Source organism: Aquarana catesbeiana, linkage group LG03 (genome assembly GCF_042186555.1).
Source record: "Aquarana catesbeiana isolate 2022-GZ linkage group LG03, ASM4218655v1, whole genome shotgun sequence".
Lineage (NCBI taxonomy): Eukaryota > Metazoa > Chordata > Amphibia > Anura > Ranidae > Aquarana > Aquarana catesbeiana.
The window spans coordinates 126,786,591-126,806,664 of NC_133326.1; the positions used below are offsets into that span (position 1 = coordinate 126,786,591).

The 20,074-nt window shown below is 41.6% G+C and overlaps 1 protein-coding gene across 4 annotated transcripts in view; it reads left to right on the forward strand.

Annotated features, from left to right (window-relative positions):
- KTI12 (KTI12 chromatin associated homolog) overlaps nt 1-20,074 on the forward strand; it is an 83,656-nt gene that overhangs the window by 30,639 nt on the left and 32,943 nt on the right. For all 4 annotated transcript variants that reach the window (XM_073619188.1, XM_073619191.1, XM_073619190.1 and 1 more), the window contains exons 4-5: nt 1,813-1,865; nt 5,974-6,029. In XM_073619188.1, coding sequence (XP_073475289.1) covers nt 1,813-1,865; nt 5,974-6,029 — 109 coding nt within the window. The remainder of the gene's footprint in view (nt 1-1,812; nt 1,866-5,973; nt 6,030-20,074) is intronic.

Consider the following 20,074-nt stretch of genomic DNA (forward strand, 5'->3'; position numbering starts at 1 on the left):
CCATCCTTTGGAACTCCCTAACCCAATCTGTCTGACTGTCCCCTAATCTATCCATCTTTAGACAATCCCTGAAAACCCTTCTCCTTAAAGAAGCCTATCCTGCTTCTAACTAACACTGTTTTACTTCCTCCATCAGCTCATCCCCCACAGCTATTACCTTTTGTATCAATTGACCCTTCCTTTTTAGATTGTAAGCTCTAATGAACTACATCATACGTTCAAAGGTGCTGTCCATGCAAGTGAAACAGGCCATTGTAAGGCTTCAAATACGAAATGAATCCATCAGAGAGATGGCAGCAAAATTAGAATTGGCCAAATCAACAGTTTGGTACACTCTGAGGAGAGAAGGGCGCACTGGTGAGCTCAGCAACATAAAAAGGCCTGGACGTCCATGGAAGTCAACAATGGTGTATGATCGTAGGATCCTCTCTATGCTAAAGAAAAACCCATTCACATCATCCAGACAAGTGAAGGACACTCTCTAGGAGGTGGGCGTATCATTGTCAAAGTCTACAATCAAAAGAAGACTTCATGAGAACAAATACAGAGGGTTCACCACAAAGTACAAACCATTCATAAGCCTGAAGAATAGAAAAGCCAGATTGGACACCTAAAAAAGCCAGACCAGTTCTGGAAAAGTGTTCTTTGGATGGGTAAAACGAAGATTAATATGTAATGGCCGCACTCTGTACTCCATCAAAATTCTTTTATTCAGAACATCCCAAAGTGTTTACAGAAAGCTGGTATGCATTTCACATGCTCAAAGTGCGCTTAATCATTACCTTTTTGATTATATGCGGAGGCGGGCACCTGTCCAGATCATCAGACTTTCAAAACCTGCAGCAGCGAGTCTTCTTGTTTGGATAAGATTAATATGTACCAGAATGACGGGAAGAAAAAAGTGTGGAGGAGGCTTGGAACAGCTCATGATCCAAAGCATACAACGGCATTCATAAAACATGGTGGAGGCAGTGTGATGGCATGGGTATGCATGGCTTCCAGTGGCACTGGGTCATTGGTGTTTATATATGATGTGACAGAAGACAAAAGCAGCCGGATGAATTCTGCAGTGTTTAGCGATATACTGTCAGTCCAGATTCAGCCAAATGTTAGTTAATTTGGCTGAATCCAAAGTTAATTGAAAGGCGCTTCACAGTACAGACAATGGTCCAGAACACACTGCAAAAGCAACCCAGGAGCTTTTGAAGGAAAAGAAGTGGAATATTCTGCAATGGCCGAGTCAATCACCTGATCTCAACCCAATTGAGCATGCATTTCACTTGCTGAAGGCAAAACTAAAGGCAGAAAGACCCACAAACAAAGAAAAACCGAAGGAAGACAGCTGCAGTTAGAGCCTGGCAAAGCATCAAAAAGGAGGAAACCCAGTCTTATGTAATGTGGGTTCCAGACTTCAGGCAGTCATTGCCAATAAAAGATTCTTAACAAAATATTAAAAATGAGCATTTTATTTATAATCATGTTCATTTGTCCAATTACATTTGAGCCCCTGAAAATGGGGGGACTGTTTATAAAGATGGTTGCAGTGTGTGTGTATATATATATATATATATATATATATATATATATATATATATATATATATATATATATATATATATATATATAAAATTTATTAATGTCCAATATCTTTTGATGTTTGCAAAAAGCCTTCACATTTCCTAATCAAGACAAAAAAAAAATAGAATTAATCTAATTTGGGGGAAGCATTGTATCTTCGGATTCAAGTGGATTAGATTTAGCAGATTTTCAAAGGCTTGAACTCAAATATATTATTGTTTTCTGTTATTTTAGGAAATTGAATAAAGAAGATGTTGCGATTCTGGATTCCCTCAACTATATTAAAGGTGACTTAATTTTCTTTCTGTCCTGTGGTTAAGATATTGTAGCAAGTACAATTAGATTACCCATTTTGAAGTGGTGTGAGGCCACTGACTCTTGAACTTACTAACCATATGACCATTTCTTACTACTGTTAGGAGTCTGATTCAATTTAACAATACCAATGTAATCTAAGATTTTTGTTTAATTCAGTAATGTCACTGGTTTGCTTTTGCATGTGAATTGGAGTGAAAAATTATAGCACACTTAAATTTACTACTTGATTTTAAGTGAATCTGAGCTGGTCTGAAAAGTGCCTAAGGCAGGCCATACACACCTGGGTTGCAGGAAAGAAATGTACTCGATTCCACCATCAATGCAGACAGTGTTGACAGAGAATCCCTCCTACTGAGCCATTGTATTCTCCCAGCGAGGAAAGCCGTCATCGAAGAGAGAACACTGTGATTATTGCTAGCGGCTATAACAGCCGCTAGCGATAATCGTATGTAAAATCCGGCAGGCTGGTTGTACCCAAGTTGATCAATCAGCTGGGGTACCTTCAGCCTGCCCATACATGGTTTAAATTGCAGTCGGTTCTTGCTGAATCGGTCAAGATTTGAACTGTCTATGGACAGCCTAGCACTAGTACTGATGTGCAGGCATCTTCTAGTGTCTGCAAGCTTCTGTTTGAGTCTTCAAGTCAATATTTGGGTCCCTGTGGGGGCCCATGAATCCTAGGCTGTATAGACCTCAAGCAGTGCTAAGCCATATATGCTGTCACTCTATCAGCCTAGCTTAGATACTAAGCACTTGTAAGCCCTAGGTTCTGGGGAAGTTTTCTAGAGAACCATACCCACCCTTCTTGATTGAAGGCCTGGCTCTGCCTCCTTCTACCTCCTGGGCCAGGTTCCTGATCAGAAATATTGGTCAATATGTCAGAGCATCCCCAGGATTTGGGCACACATGTGCTTAGAAGCCTAACTGAGCTTGCGTGCAGGTACCACAAAGTTCTTCTATCCATTTGAGGTTACTTATGGTTGACTTTTGTAATGCCGATCTACCCAAAATTACAATTTGACTTTTTTTTTTTTCCTAAATTTTCCATCACCGTAGGGAGGGAGGATTGACCTGACCTGTGATCATTGACTTGTTCTCCAGTCCTATATTTATCTCAAACACTGAGACATTTAGATTAAGTAATTAATCAATCAATGTAACCTCACTAATGGAACCAGACAAATGATAATGAAACAGACAGCAGATGGTAACTAAATATTCAAAACTGGTAGGAGCAGATAACAAGTGCCTCTTGCAGTCGATTTACATAAAATATTTGATCCAAAGTGTAACTTGCCTTTTTGTTCCTTCAACCTGATTCTTAATGTAATCACCCAGTAATTTCATGAACTTTAGCCGTTTGATGCAATTCTTTTTCATTTGCCCTCTGCATGGTACCAAGATCCATCTATGCAGGTGCTGTGCTAGCTTTCAGATTCATCATACAAATCTGATTACTTTTATATTACTGCTGGATTTTTCTTATAGCGCAAGTCATCCTTTTTTGTATTCGACAAATACTTTAAAAAATATAGTCTATATTTAATGAGTTTAAATGAGGCTCCATGCCCACTGGGCTTAAAAAACTCTCATATAGAGCATTTTTTGTGCAAAATTTAGACGTGTTTAGGAGAGTTTTACGTTTTTTTTCTGCCAGTGAGTTCCAGTAAGAAACGCAAATCGGAAGGGTTTTATTTTTCCCCTGCCTCTAAACATTGATCTCAAAATATGCCTGTAATCGTCCTAATATGCATGGATACATAGGGTAACATTGAGCTGCTTCCACAGGCAGAACACAAAACTCCCGTAGAAGCAATGTTTTTTAAGCCAGTGTGCATGGAGCCTTTATGCCACTGCCCAGCTAATTTTATAATGCAGTGAAAAGGGCAGTAATGAATTGCTGAGTGCCATAGCCTATAGAAAATTGTTTACTGTTCAGTGAAAGATACATTGATTGATATTGGTTACTGTTCTTTGCCCATTGCTTTGATCTATGTTAAAACCATCCTCTCTTTGGTTTTTGTAAAGCTAATGTGCTAACTATAGGAGCTTCATTCAAGCCAGGTAAATTCACTTTAGATGTGTTTTTGACATACCCTGTGAAGGAGCAACTACAGATTCGTAAAGGACAAAGGCAGGTATGTAAACAAAAAACTGCTGCAGGCAGGGTTCCTTTCCAGTGTATCCCAGTGCAGTGTAGTGATTTGCACCTGAGCAATTTGAAACCATCCCTCTTGACAAACATTTGCACCAAAATACAGAGGCTATTCCCAGAATCTGAACAAAGTGGCAGAAGAGCAAAGAAAATGTGAATATATGCACTGTGACTACACTTCTAGGTGTGTTCCTCCTACTGTCCACTGTCACTACAGGAAATAATGGACAATGGGGGAAACCATAGCACTCATCTGGGGACACATTACTGATACATCTTGAAGTGCTGAATAACAGTGCTTGAGTGCTGCAAGAGAGCTACTGCAGGAGTGGTAAGTATTCAGCCTCTTCTGTTACAGAGTACAGCTGCCTGGATTCTGCGATACAAGCACAGCAGATTGAATATCTCTGCTGAATTTTCAGCATAGCCTAATGTCTTCTTTTATACAGACATATTATGAAACCACAATAACGGATGCTTAGTTACAGTATCCTAAAAGGCAGGAATGAATTTCATGTCTTCGTTACAAACCCCCAAATTCATAGGTCCCGCCCCTCTATGCTCATCAGCAAATCAGAGAAGGGTGATCACCACTTAAAAAAAAAACAAAAAAAAACCATTACACCCATAAAATGTAATTTTAAAAATGTGTATTATATTTTTGCATATCAGCCTGAAAATCATTGCAACCGTAATGAAGCTCTCCTGCAAACTATTCTTGCAGCCACAGGACAAATCCTTCATTTAAAGGGCTGGGGGAAGTAGGTAAAAGTGCCGTGACGTCCTCCACGTGTTCTTTATTGAGATCTACAAGTCCCTTTGCCATGATTTCTGTGAATGAATGATGCAGCTGTTCAGGTGGAGCAACGCACAGCCATACTTTTTTTAAACAGGAGCTGAAGGGGATTATAGCCCCAAGTTCTGTGTGTGTATTGTTTGGGGGGGGGGGGTGTTGGGGCTGTGCATGCTTACCATGTTTCATGTTACACTCTAAATATGGGTGTAACTTGAAACATACTCAGAAAAAGTGATGAATTTGAGAAAAACTCCTTTTTAATAAAAATTGTTCATATAGTATAGCATCATAGCTTAAAGATCCTTTTCAGTAAGTAACATACCCCCAAATTTTACAATGTTATCACATGGCATTAAATTTAGCTAGTACAGGGCTAGAAAGCAAACTTGCCTTTGTCATCAAACTTTTAAAGAATATTTTTATTCAAAATATTTGGTATGCGGAATTTGCTGGGCTTCATTAACAACATTTTGTACATTGAACTCTGTTTCCACTCTCTATATTAGCTGAACACGGAGTTTGTAAATTGGTCATACTTAACTGCGAAGGCATACATTATTTATTCTTGTATTGAAGGCTTCGAAAAACCTGTAAATTACACCTATTTTTCCCCACCGAGTATGAAAAATAATTATGTTGTCACTGTTGAAGTGTCATATAATCTGAATACTTTATGACATGTAAATATTGTTACAATGGTCAGTGACCATGCCACGTTTTAGTTAGAACCATAAAGAGGCTGGCCATAGATGGAGCGATTTTCTTTCCTGCAAAACCATTGTGTTCTCCTGAGGGAGAAAGGCAGCCCTTCAGGGATCACACACTGATATATACACAGTGCTATAACAGCCAATAGCAATAATCACATGTAAAATCCGACAGACTGGTTGTACCCTAATTGATTGGTCGATCAACTTTAGTACATTCAGCCTGCCCATACATGGTTCACATCTCAGCCGGTTTTTGTCTGTGGCTAGCTTTAGAGCTGAATAAAGGAACACTTAAAATTACACTGAATGCACACATTAGATGGCAGTTTGACACTATGTTTTCCCTTTACAGTTGTTCCTTATTGAGCTTTTTACTTTTACCTATCATTTGATACGTTTATTTTATTTTTTTTAAGGGTACAGATATGAGCTGTTCTGTCTCATAAAACATGTACAGACTCCGCACTGCCTGGTATGTCATATTTGTTTTACATATTTATTGTAAATAATAATTTTATTATAAAAATATGTATATTGTTGTGATGGTGTAATTCAACTCATTTCAGTTACATTTTATTTGATTTAATTTAATTTCTCTAAAGCTTTAAAAATGTATTATTACGTAGACCATGTGGTTGATTCACTAAAGCAGTAGAAAATGTACACTTATCAAAGTGAATATTCACTTTTCAAAAAAAAAAATTTAAACATTTTCCCTCACCCAAGTAAATTGATACCCAACATGTCATGCTTCAAAGTTGTGCCTGCTCGTGGAATGGTGACAAACCTTTACCCTTAAAAATCTCCATAAGCAACAACATTTCTACAGGTTGCATGTTTTGAGTTACAGAGGAGGTCTAGGGCTAGAATTATTGCTCTCGCTCTACCGATCGCAGCAATACCTCATGTGTGCATTTGCTTCTGTATGCGAGCTCGGCGGGATGGGGCACGTTTAAATAAAAATTTGTTTCTTATTTATTTTACCTTTTATTTTTAATTTTTACACTGTTCTTTAAAAAAAAAAATATATCACTTGTATTATTAATACAAGGAATGTAAACATCCCTTGTAATAGAAAAAAAAGCATGACAGGACCTCTTAAATATGAGATCTGGGGTCAAAAAGACCTCAGATCTCATTTACACAAAAATGCAATAAAGAAAAGAAAAAAAAATGTGATTTGAAATGTCCCTTTAAGAGCTATGGGTGGAAGTGACATTTTGACATCACTTCCACCCTGCAATGATATGGAGATGGGTGGGGGCCATCTTCCCCTCACTCATCTCCATGCCAAGCTAGGGAGCAGACCCGTTCGCCGCTGCCGGCGGCTCCGCCGATTAAAAGTGATCTTGTGGCAAATCCGCGGCAGAGACCACTTATCTTGAAGCAGACCGCCCGCTGAAGAAAAGGATACCGGGTTTATGGCAGCTAGCTGCTGCAATAACAATATCCTTCTTCAAAGTAGTGATGTAAAACGACGGCGGGCGGTCCGGAACTGGTTAACCACTTCCGGACCACCGATATACGTCCTAACTTTGAAGAGGAATATTGTTGTTATGGCCGCAGAGACCACTCTTATTGGAAAGCGGCCGGAAGTTTATTTAGAAAATATTCCAATAAAAAGAGTAAGAATTATTTTTGTAGCACACGATGTATCGAAACAACCCTGCACCGTACCAATTAAAAACAAAAACAAAAAAAAAACAGAATCACAGATGAACAAGTCCAGACTAATGGGACTAGGTAGGATACAGAGGTCAGTGCTGTACCACAGTGGGAATGAATTAGGAGAAAATCTCCACTCTAATAGTACAGCACTAGCACTTGCACCTCCTAAAAGCCCCGGGGCTACCCATAAAATAAACTGGCTACAGATGAATGTAATTGTGCATGCTAGTTTGGAAAGGCAAATGTGAAAAGTAAACACACAGTAGGTGAGCCACATCAAAGCACTTATCTTTAGCATGCCAAAAAAAATTGGGTATCCCATGAACAGTGATGTTCTTCCAAAGATAGAAATGTTACTGTGTTGCATTGGAAAACTATGAGCCTTGTAACAACCACACTGACAGCAACTGTTACATCCGTAGATGTGCTGGATTGTCCACTAGAATACACACATAACGATGAGTAAAAGAAGCAGAAGATCTTACCCTCTGGGTGTATTGCAGCCACACTGCAATGATATATTTAGCGTTACTACTTGCAGTGGATGTAGGGCGATCGGTGGCGGCTGCAGCTACTGATTTCCAGTGAAACTCCTTGTGCTTACAGCTACTGGCCAGCATTGCTGTGCATGTCAGAAATGTCGGAGGCAAACGCCTCGTGTCAAACTTAGGGCTTTCCGTGCTGGCTGTGATGAACATACGCTGCACTCTAAAGTGTCTGTGTGGTGTAAGGGGATTTTCCCTAAGCTCAACGTGGAAATAATAAGCTTGCATCCAGAGCATTACTCCTCCAGGAAACTTGACAATTCAGTTCAGTATTCAACCCTAACGGTATCAAAGCTCCAAGTTTATAAATCCACCATTTTTCTTTTTTTTTCTTTTTCTTCCAGGGGGCAACTTCAGAGTATAAATACCCTTAATTTTCATCCCCTCACAGCTTCATCCATGTACTTTCTGAAAACGCTTCGCTAGAGGTTTTTCAGGTTCTTTTTCTTTCGTTTGTCTTATGTGTTCACCTATCCTCAAACGTAACTGTCTTTTAGTTTTTCCTATATAAAATGTATTACAAGGGCAGGTGAAATGCCTGGTAGTAGAACAATTTTTTAGGTCTTTTATTTTATACTATTTCCTATTTTCAGGGTCCACGAAGGTATCTGTGTGGTCCACCAAGGGGCATAGTTGGCATTTCCCACATGGGAACATCCCTTTGGATCTTGGATATGTAGATAACCAGTTATCCGTGGGTGATTTCACAAATTCTGAATGGATTAGAATATCACCTAAGTTTCTTGCTCTGCGGGCTACCATTGGGGTGTTTCCTTCAAATTTTGCCCTACGTAGCTGCCTGTGCGAGTACCCACGTTCGCGGAATCTGGCATATAATTCTTTCTCCTCCATGTCTAAAGTCCTGCTGACTAGAACAGTTTCTTTTGATATGTAGAAACTGTCCTATTGGGATGCCATTTTTTTTAACCATTCTGGATTATGGCTGTCTGCACATAGAAGGGTGTTGGCTGCTGTAGCTTTTTTATGAAAGGTACGGGTAACAAGGGTATGATTTTCTATTGAAATTAGCAAATCCAAAAAAGGAATCAAAAGAATAGGTCAACGGTAAGTTACAATTATTTCTATTCAGACCTTCGATAAATATATCATTGCACAGCATGGCTGCAATACACCAAGTGGGTAAGATCATTGTTACATAGTTGCATAGTAGGTAGAGCTGCACGATTCTGGCTAAAATGAGAATCACGATTTTCTTGCTTAGAAGATAGATCACGATTCTTGCGGCGTAACATCATCTTTTACATTAAAACAAAAAAAATTGGGCTAACTTTACTGTTTGTTTTTTTTTAATTATTATTCATTGAAGTGTATTTTTTCCCAAAAAATTGTGTTTTAAAGACCACTGGGCAAATACAGTGCGACATAAAATATTGCAGCAATTGACATTTTATTCCCTAGGGTCTCTGCTAAAATATATATAATGTTTGGGGGTTCCAAGTAATTTTCTAGCAAAAATATTGATTTTAACTTAAGAAACAAGTGTCAGAAAAAAGATTTAGACTTCAAGTGGTTACATTTACACATTAAAAACTTGGCAGACTGCCTGGATTTCATGGATTTTTTCTTTACACACAGAAGTTTATCCCTTTTGATCTAAGAAGGAAGAGTTAGTTACATTTCATGTTAAAAACTTGGCAGACTGCCCGGATGTTTTCTTTTGACAGCTGAGTGAGAAGATAAGTCTCTCCACTTGTTATATGAAAGATTCGGCAAACTCTGCAATAGAGATCGTCAGGGGGGTTGAATCGAGATCACAATTTTTTAACAAACAATTGTGCAGCTCTAATAGTAGGTGAGGTTGAAAAAAGACACAAGTCCATCAAGTCCAACCTATGTGTGTGATTATATGTCAGTATTACATTGTATATCCCTGTATGTTGTGGTCGTTCAGGTGCTTATCTAATAGTTTTTTGAAACTATCGAATCGATGCTCCCCGCTGAAACCACCGCCTGTGGAAGGGAATTCCACATCCTTGCCCCCTTTACAGTAAAGAACCCTCTACACAGTATAAGGTTAAACCTCTTTTCTTCCACTTTTAATGGCCACGTGTCTTCTTAAACTCCCTTCCGCGGAAATGTTTTATCCCTATTGTGTGGTCACCAGTATGGTATTTGTCAATTGAAATCATATCCCCCTCTCAAGCGTCTCTTCTCCAGAGAATAAGTTCAGTGCTCGTAACCTTTCTTCATAACTAATATCCTCCAGTCCCTTTATTAGCTTTGTTGCCTTTCTCTGTACTCGCTTCATTTCCAGTACATCCTTCCTGAAGACTGGTGCCCAGAACTGGACAGCATACTCTAGGTGCGGCCGGAAAACTCTTGAGTGGTAGAATTATCGCTTTATCTCTTGAGTTAATTCCCTTTTTAATGCATGCCAATATTCTGTTTGCTTTGTTAGCAGCAGCTTGGCATTGCATGCCATTGCTGAGCCTATCATCTACTAGGACCCCCAGGTCCTTTTCCATCCTAGATTCCCCAGAGGTTCTCACCCCAGTGAGTAGATTGAATTCATTTTTTGCCACCCAAATGCATTATTTTACATTTTTCCACATTAAACCTCATTTGCCATGTAGTTGCCCACCCCATTAATTTGTTCATATCTTCTTGCAAGGTTTCCACATCCTACGGAGAAGTTATCGCTCTGCTTAGCTTAGTATCGTCCGCAAATACAGAGATTAAACTGTTTACCCCATCCTCCAGGTCGTTTATGAACAAATTAAATAGGATTGGTCCCAGCACAGAACCCTGTGGGACCCCACTTTCCACCCCTGACCATTCCGAGTATTCCCCATTTATCACCACCCTCTGAACTCACCCTTGTAGCCAGTTTTCAATCCATGTACTCACCCTATGGTTCATGCCAATGGACCTTATTTTGTACAGTAAACGTTTATTTGGGGAACTGTGTCAAATGCTTTTGCAAAACCCAGATACACCACGTCTACGGGCCTTCCTTTATCTAGATGGCAGCTCACCTCCTCATAGAAGGGTAATAGATTGGTTTGGCTAGAACGATTCTAAATGAATCCATGCTGATTACTGCTAATGATACTGTTTTCATTACTAAAATCTTGTATATAGTCCCTTATAATCCCCTCCAAGAGCTTGCATACTATTGATGTTAGGCTAACTGGTCTGTAATTCCTAGGGATGTATTTTGGCCCTTTTTTTTAAATATTGGTGCTACGTTGGCTTTTCTTCAGTCAGCTGGTACCATTCCAGTCTATTAGGAACAATGGTCTGGAAATTACTTGACTGAGTTCCCTAAGGACCCTTGGGTGCAAGCCATCTGGTCCTGGTGACTTATTAATGTTAAGTTTTTCAAGTCTATTCCTAATTATGTCCTCTGTTAGTCATGAGGGTGCTTCCTGAGATGTGTCTTGAGGATAAACGCTGCAGTTTTGGTTACTGAAGCCCCCCCGATTCCCTTGTGAAGACTGAGGAGAAGAATACATTCAATACCTTTGCCATCTCTCCATCCTTTGTAACCAGTTTCCCTTCATCATTTTTATGGGGCCAATAAGGTCTGTCCTCCCTCTTTTACTGTTTATATACTTAAAGAATGTCTTGGGATTTTTTTTGCTCTCCTCCGCTATGTATCTTTCATGTTCTATCTTAGCCGCCCTAATTGCACCCTTACATTTCTTGTTGCATTCTTTGTAATGTCTGAATGCTGGTGATGTTCCCTCAGCCTTGTATTTCTTGAAGGCCTTCTCCTTTGCTTTTATATGCATTTTTACATTGGAGTTAAGCCACCCAGGCTCTTAAAGCAATCCCATCTCTCCTCCGTGTTCTTTTATTCCAATTTATATCTTCTAGCAAGGCTGGTAGTTTAGGGAAGTTGGCTCTTTTGAAATTCAGTTCCTTTGTATTCCCCTTAGGTTCCCCGTTTGTGTGAGTTTATACTGAAGCTAATTGACCTGTGATCGCTGTTTCCTAAATTGCTCCGTATTTCCATATCCGTGATCAGGTCTATATTGTTGGTAATCAGTAGGTCTAGTAAGGCTTTGTTTCTAGTTGGTGCGTCTATCATCTGACCTATAAAATTGTCCTGTAAGACATTTAGGAACTGGCGAGCCTTAGACGAATACTTCTTTTACTCCTCGTTATGTGTGTGTCCTAGTAGACAATCCACACATCTATGGATGTAACAGCTCCTGTCAGTGTGGTTGTTACGCAGCTCATAGTTTTCCAATGCAACACAGTAACATTTTCATCTTTGGAAGCACATCACTGTTCATGGGATCCCATAATTTTTGTCATGCTAAAGATAAGTGCTTCCGATGTGGCTCACCTACTGTATGTTTACTTTTCACATTTGCCTTTCCAATTTAGCGTGCATGATTACATTCATCTGTAGCCAGTTTATTTTATGGGTAGCCCCGGGGTTTTTAGGAGGTGAAGGTGCTAGTGCTGTATTATTAGAGTGGAGATTTCCTCCTCATTCATTCCCATTGTGGTTCAGCACTGACATCTGCATCCTACCTAGTCCCATTAGTCCGGACTTGTTCATCTGTGATTGTTTTTTGTTTTTAATTGATATGGTGCAGGGTTGTTTTGATACTCTGGGGTTTATTTACTAAAGGCAAATCCACTTTGCACTACAAGTGCACTTTAGATCTGAGGGGAAGCTCTGCTGATCTTATCATCCAATCATGTACAAGCAAAAATGCTGTTTTGTATTCTCCTTGCATGTCCCCCCTTAGATCTACAGCGACTGCACTTCCAAGTGCACTCGTAGTGGAAAGTGGATTTGCATTTAGTAAATAACCCCCAGTGTGCTACAATAAGAGTTCTTACTCTTTTTATTGGAATATTTCTAAAAATAAGCATATGTTTTTTTTTCACCAAACGACAAGTCTCCTTACTGTCTAACTGCTTGGCCGCCTTAGTTGGGAGCTTCGCTCCTTTCAAGTGCGGCTTCTCTTTTTCTTTTGGTCCCTTACCAACCGAATTATCCTGTCCCAACAGTATGCCCCGGTTCACACAGGGGCGGCACGACTTGCAGGTCGCCTCAGCGAGGCGACCTGCAAACGACTTCCGAGGCGACTTGCAAAACGACTTCTGCATAGAAGTCTATGCAAGTCGCCCCCAAAGTAGTAGAGGAACCTTTTTCTAAGTCGGAGCGACTTGCGTCGCTCCTATTAGAACGGTTCCGTAGCACAGAACGGGAGGCGACTTGTCAGGCGACTAGGTCGCCTGACAAGTCGCCCCTGTGTGAACCGGCCCTATGCGTTAAAAACAGGGGTTTAGTTAGCACACATTTGCAAACGCATGCATAAGCTGCAAGGCCTCTTCACTGCACCCTGTGTATCGCTTGCAGTCCTAACTGCTAAATGTTTGAGTCTCCACAATGGAAGCACACACATTCTAAAGGATAGATAAGGGGCAGGTGGGCCTGGAGGTAGCCCAATCCTCCTTAAAGGCACAGGGGCACTTTGGACACCAAGCACATAGCACAATGGCAGCAAAGGTGTCCAGTGTGTCCCCTGACCAAATTTGACCAGTAACAAAGAGATGGCCCCTGCCCCCACCTATAACTGGCCTTCACAGCAAGGAGCACATGGAAAGGCAAACACATGAAAGACAAAACCATGCATTTGCAAATGTGTACTAACTAAACCCCTGTATCAATGCATACTGTTACAGTTTATTTCAGTTGGTAAGCAGACTGGTTGGTGAGTTGAACTGGGAATTCATTTCTGGTTTTGTCTTTCATGCGTTTGCCCTTCCATGTGCTCCTTGCTGTGAATGGCAGTTAGAGGTGGGGGCGGGGGCCATCTCTTTGTCACTGGTGTAAATTTGGTCAGGGGACACACTGGGCACCTTTTGCTGCCATTGTGCTATTTGCTGGGTGTCCAGTGTGCCCCTGTGCCTTTCAGGAGGATTGGGCTACCTCCAGGCTCACCTGCCCCTTATATATCCATTAGAATGCATGTGCTCCCACTGTGGAGACACTCATAAATTTAGTAGTGTTAGGACTGCAAGCGATACACTACTACGGGTGCCATGGAGAGGCCCTGCAGCTTATGCATGCGTTTGCAAATTGGTGCTAACTAAACCCCTATATTTAACGCATGCTGTTGGACAGGTTAATTCGGTTGGTAAGCAGACTGGTTTGTGAGTTGAGCTGGGAATTTTCTCTGGTTTTGTCTTTCATGTACAAACAGCCTACTTAGAACGCCGACCATGAGAAAACGTGATTTTGCTGCGGTTTGCGTTTTCCGGTGGTCAAAACATTCCTCTCCTGAACGCGATTCTTCTGCGTTTAGCAGAGGGAGGTTGAAGCTCCCCTGACTGCAGCAGCTCCTAAACTCTGGTAAAAGCCTACAGTGCATTGAAAAATTATTCATACCACTTGAAATTTTCCACATTTTGTCATGTTGCAACCAAAAACGTAAATGTATTTTATTGTGATAGACCAACACAATGTGGCAGATAATTGTCAAGTAGAATGAAAACAATAAATGTTTTTCAATTTTTTTTACCAATATGTGAAAAGTGTGGCGTGCATTTGTATTCAGCCCCATTTACTCTGATACCCCCCTAACTAAAATCTAGTGGAACCAATTGCATTCAGAAGTCACCTAATTAGTATATAGAGTCCACCTGTGTGTCATTTAATCTCAGTATAAATAGAGCTGTTCTGTGAAGCCCTCAGAGGATTGTTAGAGAACTTTAGTGAACAAACAGCATCACGAAGGCCAAGGAACACACCAGACAGGTCAGAGATAAAGTTGTGGTGAAGTTTAAAGCAGGGTTAGGTATTAAAAAAATATCCCAAGCTTTGAACTTCTCACGGAGCACTGTTCAATCCATCATCCGAAAATGGAAAGAGTATGGCACACTGCAAACCTACCAAGACAAGGCCGTCCACCTAAACTGACAGGCCAGGCAAAGAGAGCATTAATCAGAGAAGCAGCCAAGGTAACTTTGGAGAAGTTGCAGAGATCCACAGCTCAGGTGGGAGAATCTGTCCACAGGACAACTATTAGTCGTGCCCTCCACAAATCTGGCCTTTATGAAAGAGTGGCAAGATGAAAGCCATTGTTGAAAGAAAGCCATAAGAAGTCCCGTTTGCAGTTCACTTCCTATATAACCCCTCCTTTTACCAGGAGTACCTTAGTTTTTTCGCCAGTGTCTAAAGTGTTAGTCACGAGTGAAGATGTGCTCTGAGGAGCTCCAGGAGGGATCCGTGCTGGATTTAAACAACCTCCGTAGACCGGATCCATCCAAAGTGCCACTGAGGCCAAGGTGGATGGCACCCGGGCCTCGTATACGCAGCACAAGGTTTTGCCTGTAGCGCCTCTTTTTGCACAGCTGGACCTATAAAAGAGACCCAGTCCTTGAAGGTTTGCTAACGCAGAGCGCCGTGACGGGTGAAGTTTTGATCTGTCTGTTACAGCAGTATCCTGCAGCGAGGATATGGTAAGGGAAGAAGCCTAGGAACTGTAAAACGCTCACCTATGGTTGTTTCTTCCATGAGTAAAATGTTGTTATGCCTTAAAGTCTCCACTAGAGGGAGTAAATGAACATACCTTGATACGTTGCTTCCCAGTCAGGTCAGTCCAGCTAAAAACAGCATGTGTGGTCTCAGCAGCCAGGGGGGATTTTTTAATCATGACATGTTCTTCTCCCCCTGGGGGAACTAATGGGGTTGGGAGGTACAACAGTGTTAGTACTCTTCCCCCACCCCCTCGAGGGGGTGCGGTGGCGGCTTCCCGGTATTGTATTTCCTTACAGCCTTTTTTATGCTAATAATGGAGCGGCTGAAATATCCCCCCCATAAGCTTTATCCCCCCCCCCCCAACCCTGTCCATACTTGTTTTTATTTTTACAGAGGACAGAGCCTCCCCTCCAAATGCCGTCCGTACGCGCAGATCGCTGTTAATTTGAAACAGAGGGGAGGGGCGGATTATTTGCGACGGGGCGTGGCTTAAGCACGGCACCGCGTGAAGGACGTAATGTCCACGTGGAGCAGACGTAGGCGCTGGGGATACGAGCAGAGATACAGTTTAAACAGACGCTTCTCATTAAACATGAGATCTCTATCAGATCGATCACAACTGAAGAGATGGAAGTCTGACACACAGGAGCGCTGGGGCATGTAAGGGATGCATGCAGGCATTTCCAGTACAGGGAATACAATTTTACTCAGCATCAAGCTGAACTTTATAGCATCATTGTGTTGCTAGACTATTGCTCAGCAAATAGTGCATTTACTTAGTGCCTCTGCTTTTGTGCTAGCACTATAGCTTCCAAAAAAGACACCACAAAAAAAATATGGCAAGCCAGGGTGAGTCATTGGAACCAATTGGTGGTGCAGCTGCTTCTCACACCTCAGCCCCTGTATATGTGACTGAATATGCATTTTCCTCCACCCTGCAGGGCCTAGAAGGAAGATTAGCGGCTTTAATCGCATCCTCCATCCAAAAGGATAGGAAGCGTGCTAGATCCCCCTCCCCCACCGCAGATCCCCTACCAAGGGAACAGTGGGTACAGGAAGAGGTGTTACCCTCAGGCGATCAGGAGGAAGGACAAACCGATGACTCCTCTTCAGAGGAGACAACAGTGTATGAACCCTTTTCAGTCTCGCAATCTGATAAATTGCTGGTACAATCTCTTACGGAGATGGTTCGTTCCTATTTCAAGCTACCCCTAATGGAGTCAGCTGAAAGTTCTGTTTCTTCTTTAGGTTCCTTAAAACCTTCACAGCCTTTTCATGCGTTTCCTGTCCATGCTTTATTAGAAAAACTTATTTATGCTGAATGGGATCACCCAGATAAGCATTTTCTCCCTCCAAAGAGATTCACAGCACTCTATGGAGGAGAAATTCACCAAAAAATGGAATGTACCAGCAGTTGACACTGCGATTTCCAGTGTGAATAAAAGTCTAACTTGTCCAGTAGACAATACACAAATGCTTAAAGTGGAGTTCCACCCAAAAATGGAACTTCCACTTTTTGGATTCCCCCCCCTCCGGTGTCACATTTGGCACCTTTCAGGGGGGAGGAGGGAGCAGATACCTGTATAATACAGGTATTTGCTCCCACTTCCTGGCATAGATCACCGCAGCGCTTGCGGTGACCTATGCCACTTCCGGCGCCTACCCCGTCCTCCCCCGCTGTATTCTGTGAGACACAGAAAACAGCAGTGACCTGAGAGGACGCGCAGCGCGACTCACGCATGCGCAGTAGGGAACCAGGAAGTGAAGCCGCACAGCTTCACTTCCTTATTCCCTTACCGAGGATGGCGGCGGCAGCAGCCGAGAGCCGAAGGACGGATCGGCTTCAGCTGCCGACATCGCGGGCTCCCTGGACAGGTAAGTGTCCATATATTAAAAGTCAGCAGTTGCAGTATTTGTAGCTGCTGGCTTTTAATATTTTTTTTTCAGCGGACCTCCGCTTTAAGGATACAACAGATAAAAGGTTGGAATTCCTGTTAAAATCCTCTTTTTCCTTGGCAGGGGCCATTACTCAGCATACAGTCGCTGCAATAGGCATCTGTCAGTCCCTAAAGGACCAGTTTAGACAGGCCCTTAAAGAGGTCCATGCACAACAAGCCCAGGAATTGGCCGAACTACCAAAAGCATTTTGTTTTGCTATAGACGCCATGAAAGACTCTATTCACCAGGCGTCCCCCCGCTTTGCGATTGTGCTAGTACACATGCGTAGGATCCTATGGTTAAAAAATTTGGTCAACCGAAGCACCTTGCAAAAGGCTCCTGACTGGTTTTCCCTTTCATGGGGAACGGCTGTTTGGGGATGATTTGGACAAATACATCAAGATGATTTCTAGTGGGAAAAGTACTCTTTTGCCAAAAGAAAGTATAAACGCCCTTCATTTAAGCGGACTCTTTCCCCTGCACCAGGGGCTTCCCGCCTCTAGGCAGTGGCGACGGCCTCTGCTGTCAGACTCTAGAGGAAAACCTCAGGGTCAGGCCCAGGCCCAGGCACAAAAGTAGGCCTGGGGCTAGAAATCTGCAAAGCAGAGTTCTAAAGCCTCATTATGAAGGAGCGTCCTCTCTCGCCAGAGTGGAGGGGAAGACTTCTGCAATACTCAGAAGTCTGGCAAGAGGAAATACAGGACAGATGGGTCATCTCCACTGTGTCTGTAGGATACAAACTAGAATTTCGGGAGTTTCCACCGTCTCGTTTTCTGAGGTCAAACGTTCCCAAAGATCCAGGGAAAAGGCAATCTCTGTTTCGGCACTAGACCGATTACTGCCTCAGGGGGTGATCATACAAGCAAGGTTTGGGGTTTTATTCAAACCTCTTTATGGTACCAAAACCGAATGGAGATGTCAGACCCATTCCAGATCTAAAGAATCTAAATCATTTCTTGAAGATCCGCTCCTTTCGCATGGAGTTGATCAGGTCAGTGGTTTCAATCCTAAAGGAAGAGAACTTCTGGCATCTATCGACATCAGGTATGCATATCTGCATGTCCCTATATTTCCCGCTTGCCAAAGGTTTCTGTGGTTCAAGGTAGAGCAGCAGCATTTTCAGTTTGTAGCCTTGCCCTTTGGCCTAGCTACAGCACCCCGGGTGTTCACAAAAGTGCTGGCCCCACCTCTAGCCAGGTTAACCACTTGACCACCGGGCACTTAAACCCCCTTCCTAACCAGACCAATTTTCAGCTTTCGGTGCTCTCACACTTTGAATGACAATTACTCAGTCATACAACACTTTACCCCTATGAAATTTTTGTCCTTTTTTTTCACACAAATAGAACTTTCTTTTGGTGGTATTTAATCACCGTTGGGTTTTTTATTTTTTGCGCTAAAAAAGAAAAAAGACTGAAAATTTGGTAAAAAAATGAATTTTTCTTTGTTTCTGTTATAAAATTTAGCAAATTAGTAATTTTTCTTCGTAAATTTTGGCCAAAATTTATACTGCTACATATCTTTGGTAAAAATAAGTACAACTTGGTGTATATTATTTGGTCTTTGTGAATGTTAGAGAGTCCAAAAGCTATGGTGCCAATATCCGAAAATTGATCACACCTGAAGTACTGATGGCCTATCTAATTTCTTGAGACCCTAACATGCCAGAAAAGTACAAATACCTCCCAAATGACCCCTACTTGGAAAGAAGACATTCCAAGGTATTTAGAAAGATGCATGATGAGTTTTTTTGAAATTGTCATCTTTTCCCACAATTCTTTGCAAAATCAAGATTTTTTTTTTTCTTCTTTTTTTTTCACAAAATTGTCATATTAGAAGGTTATTTCTCACACACCGCATATGCATACCACAAATTACACCCCAAAAAACATTCTGCTATTACTCCCGAGTACGGCAATACCACATGTGAGACTTTTACACAGCGTGGCCACATACAGAGGCCCAACATGCACGGAGCACCTCCAGGCGTTCTGGAGCACCCAGGCCAGTTCTTATATTTCTCTCCTACATGTAAAAATAATTTATTTGCTAGAAAATTACATAGAACCCCAAAACATTATATATATATATATTTTTAAGCAAAGACCCTAGAGAATACAATGGTGGTTGTTGCAACTTTTTATCTCGCACGGTATTTGCGCAGCAATTTTTAGAACGCGTTTTTTTGGGAAAAAAAACAGTTTTGTGCTTTAAAAAAAAACAAAACAGTAAAGTTAGCCCAATGTTTTTGCATAATGTGAAAGATGAAGTTACGCCGAGTAAATAGATACCTAACATGTCACCCTTCAAAATTGCACACTCTCGTGGAATGGTGCCAAACGTCACTACTTAAAAGTCTCCATAGGTGACGCTTTAAAATTTTTTACCGGTTACATGTTTTGAGTTACAGAGGAGGTCTAGGGCCAAAATTATTGCTCTCGCTCCAACGTTCGCAGTGATACCTCACATGTGTGGTTTGAACACCATTTTCATATGTGGGTGGGACTTACGTATGTGTTCGCTTCTGCATGCGAGCACACGGACATGGGCGCTTTAAAAATTTTTTTTTTTTTTTTATTGTTTATTTTACTTTTATTTTAGTTTGACACTTTTTCCCCCCCCAAAAAAATTTTTGATCACTTTTATTTCTATTACAAGGAATGTAAACATCCCATGTAATAGGAATATGGCATGACAGGTCCTCTTTACAGTGAGATATGGGGTCAATAAGACCTCACATCTCACCTCTAGGCTGTGCCTGAAATAAAAAAAAAAAAGAAAACGATCTTGGCTTCGATCATAGCGGTGAGTCGGTAGAAGCACCGGAGGGTGGCGGGAAGAGAGGGGCGTCCCCTCTCGCCTCCCATAAGAACGATCAAGCAGTGGAACAGCCGCTAT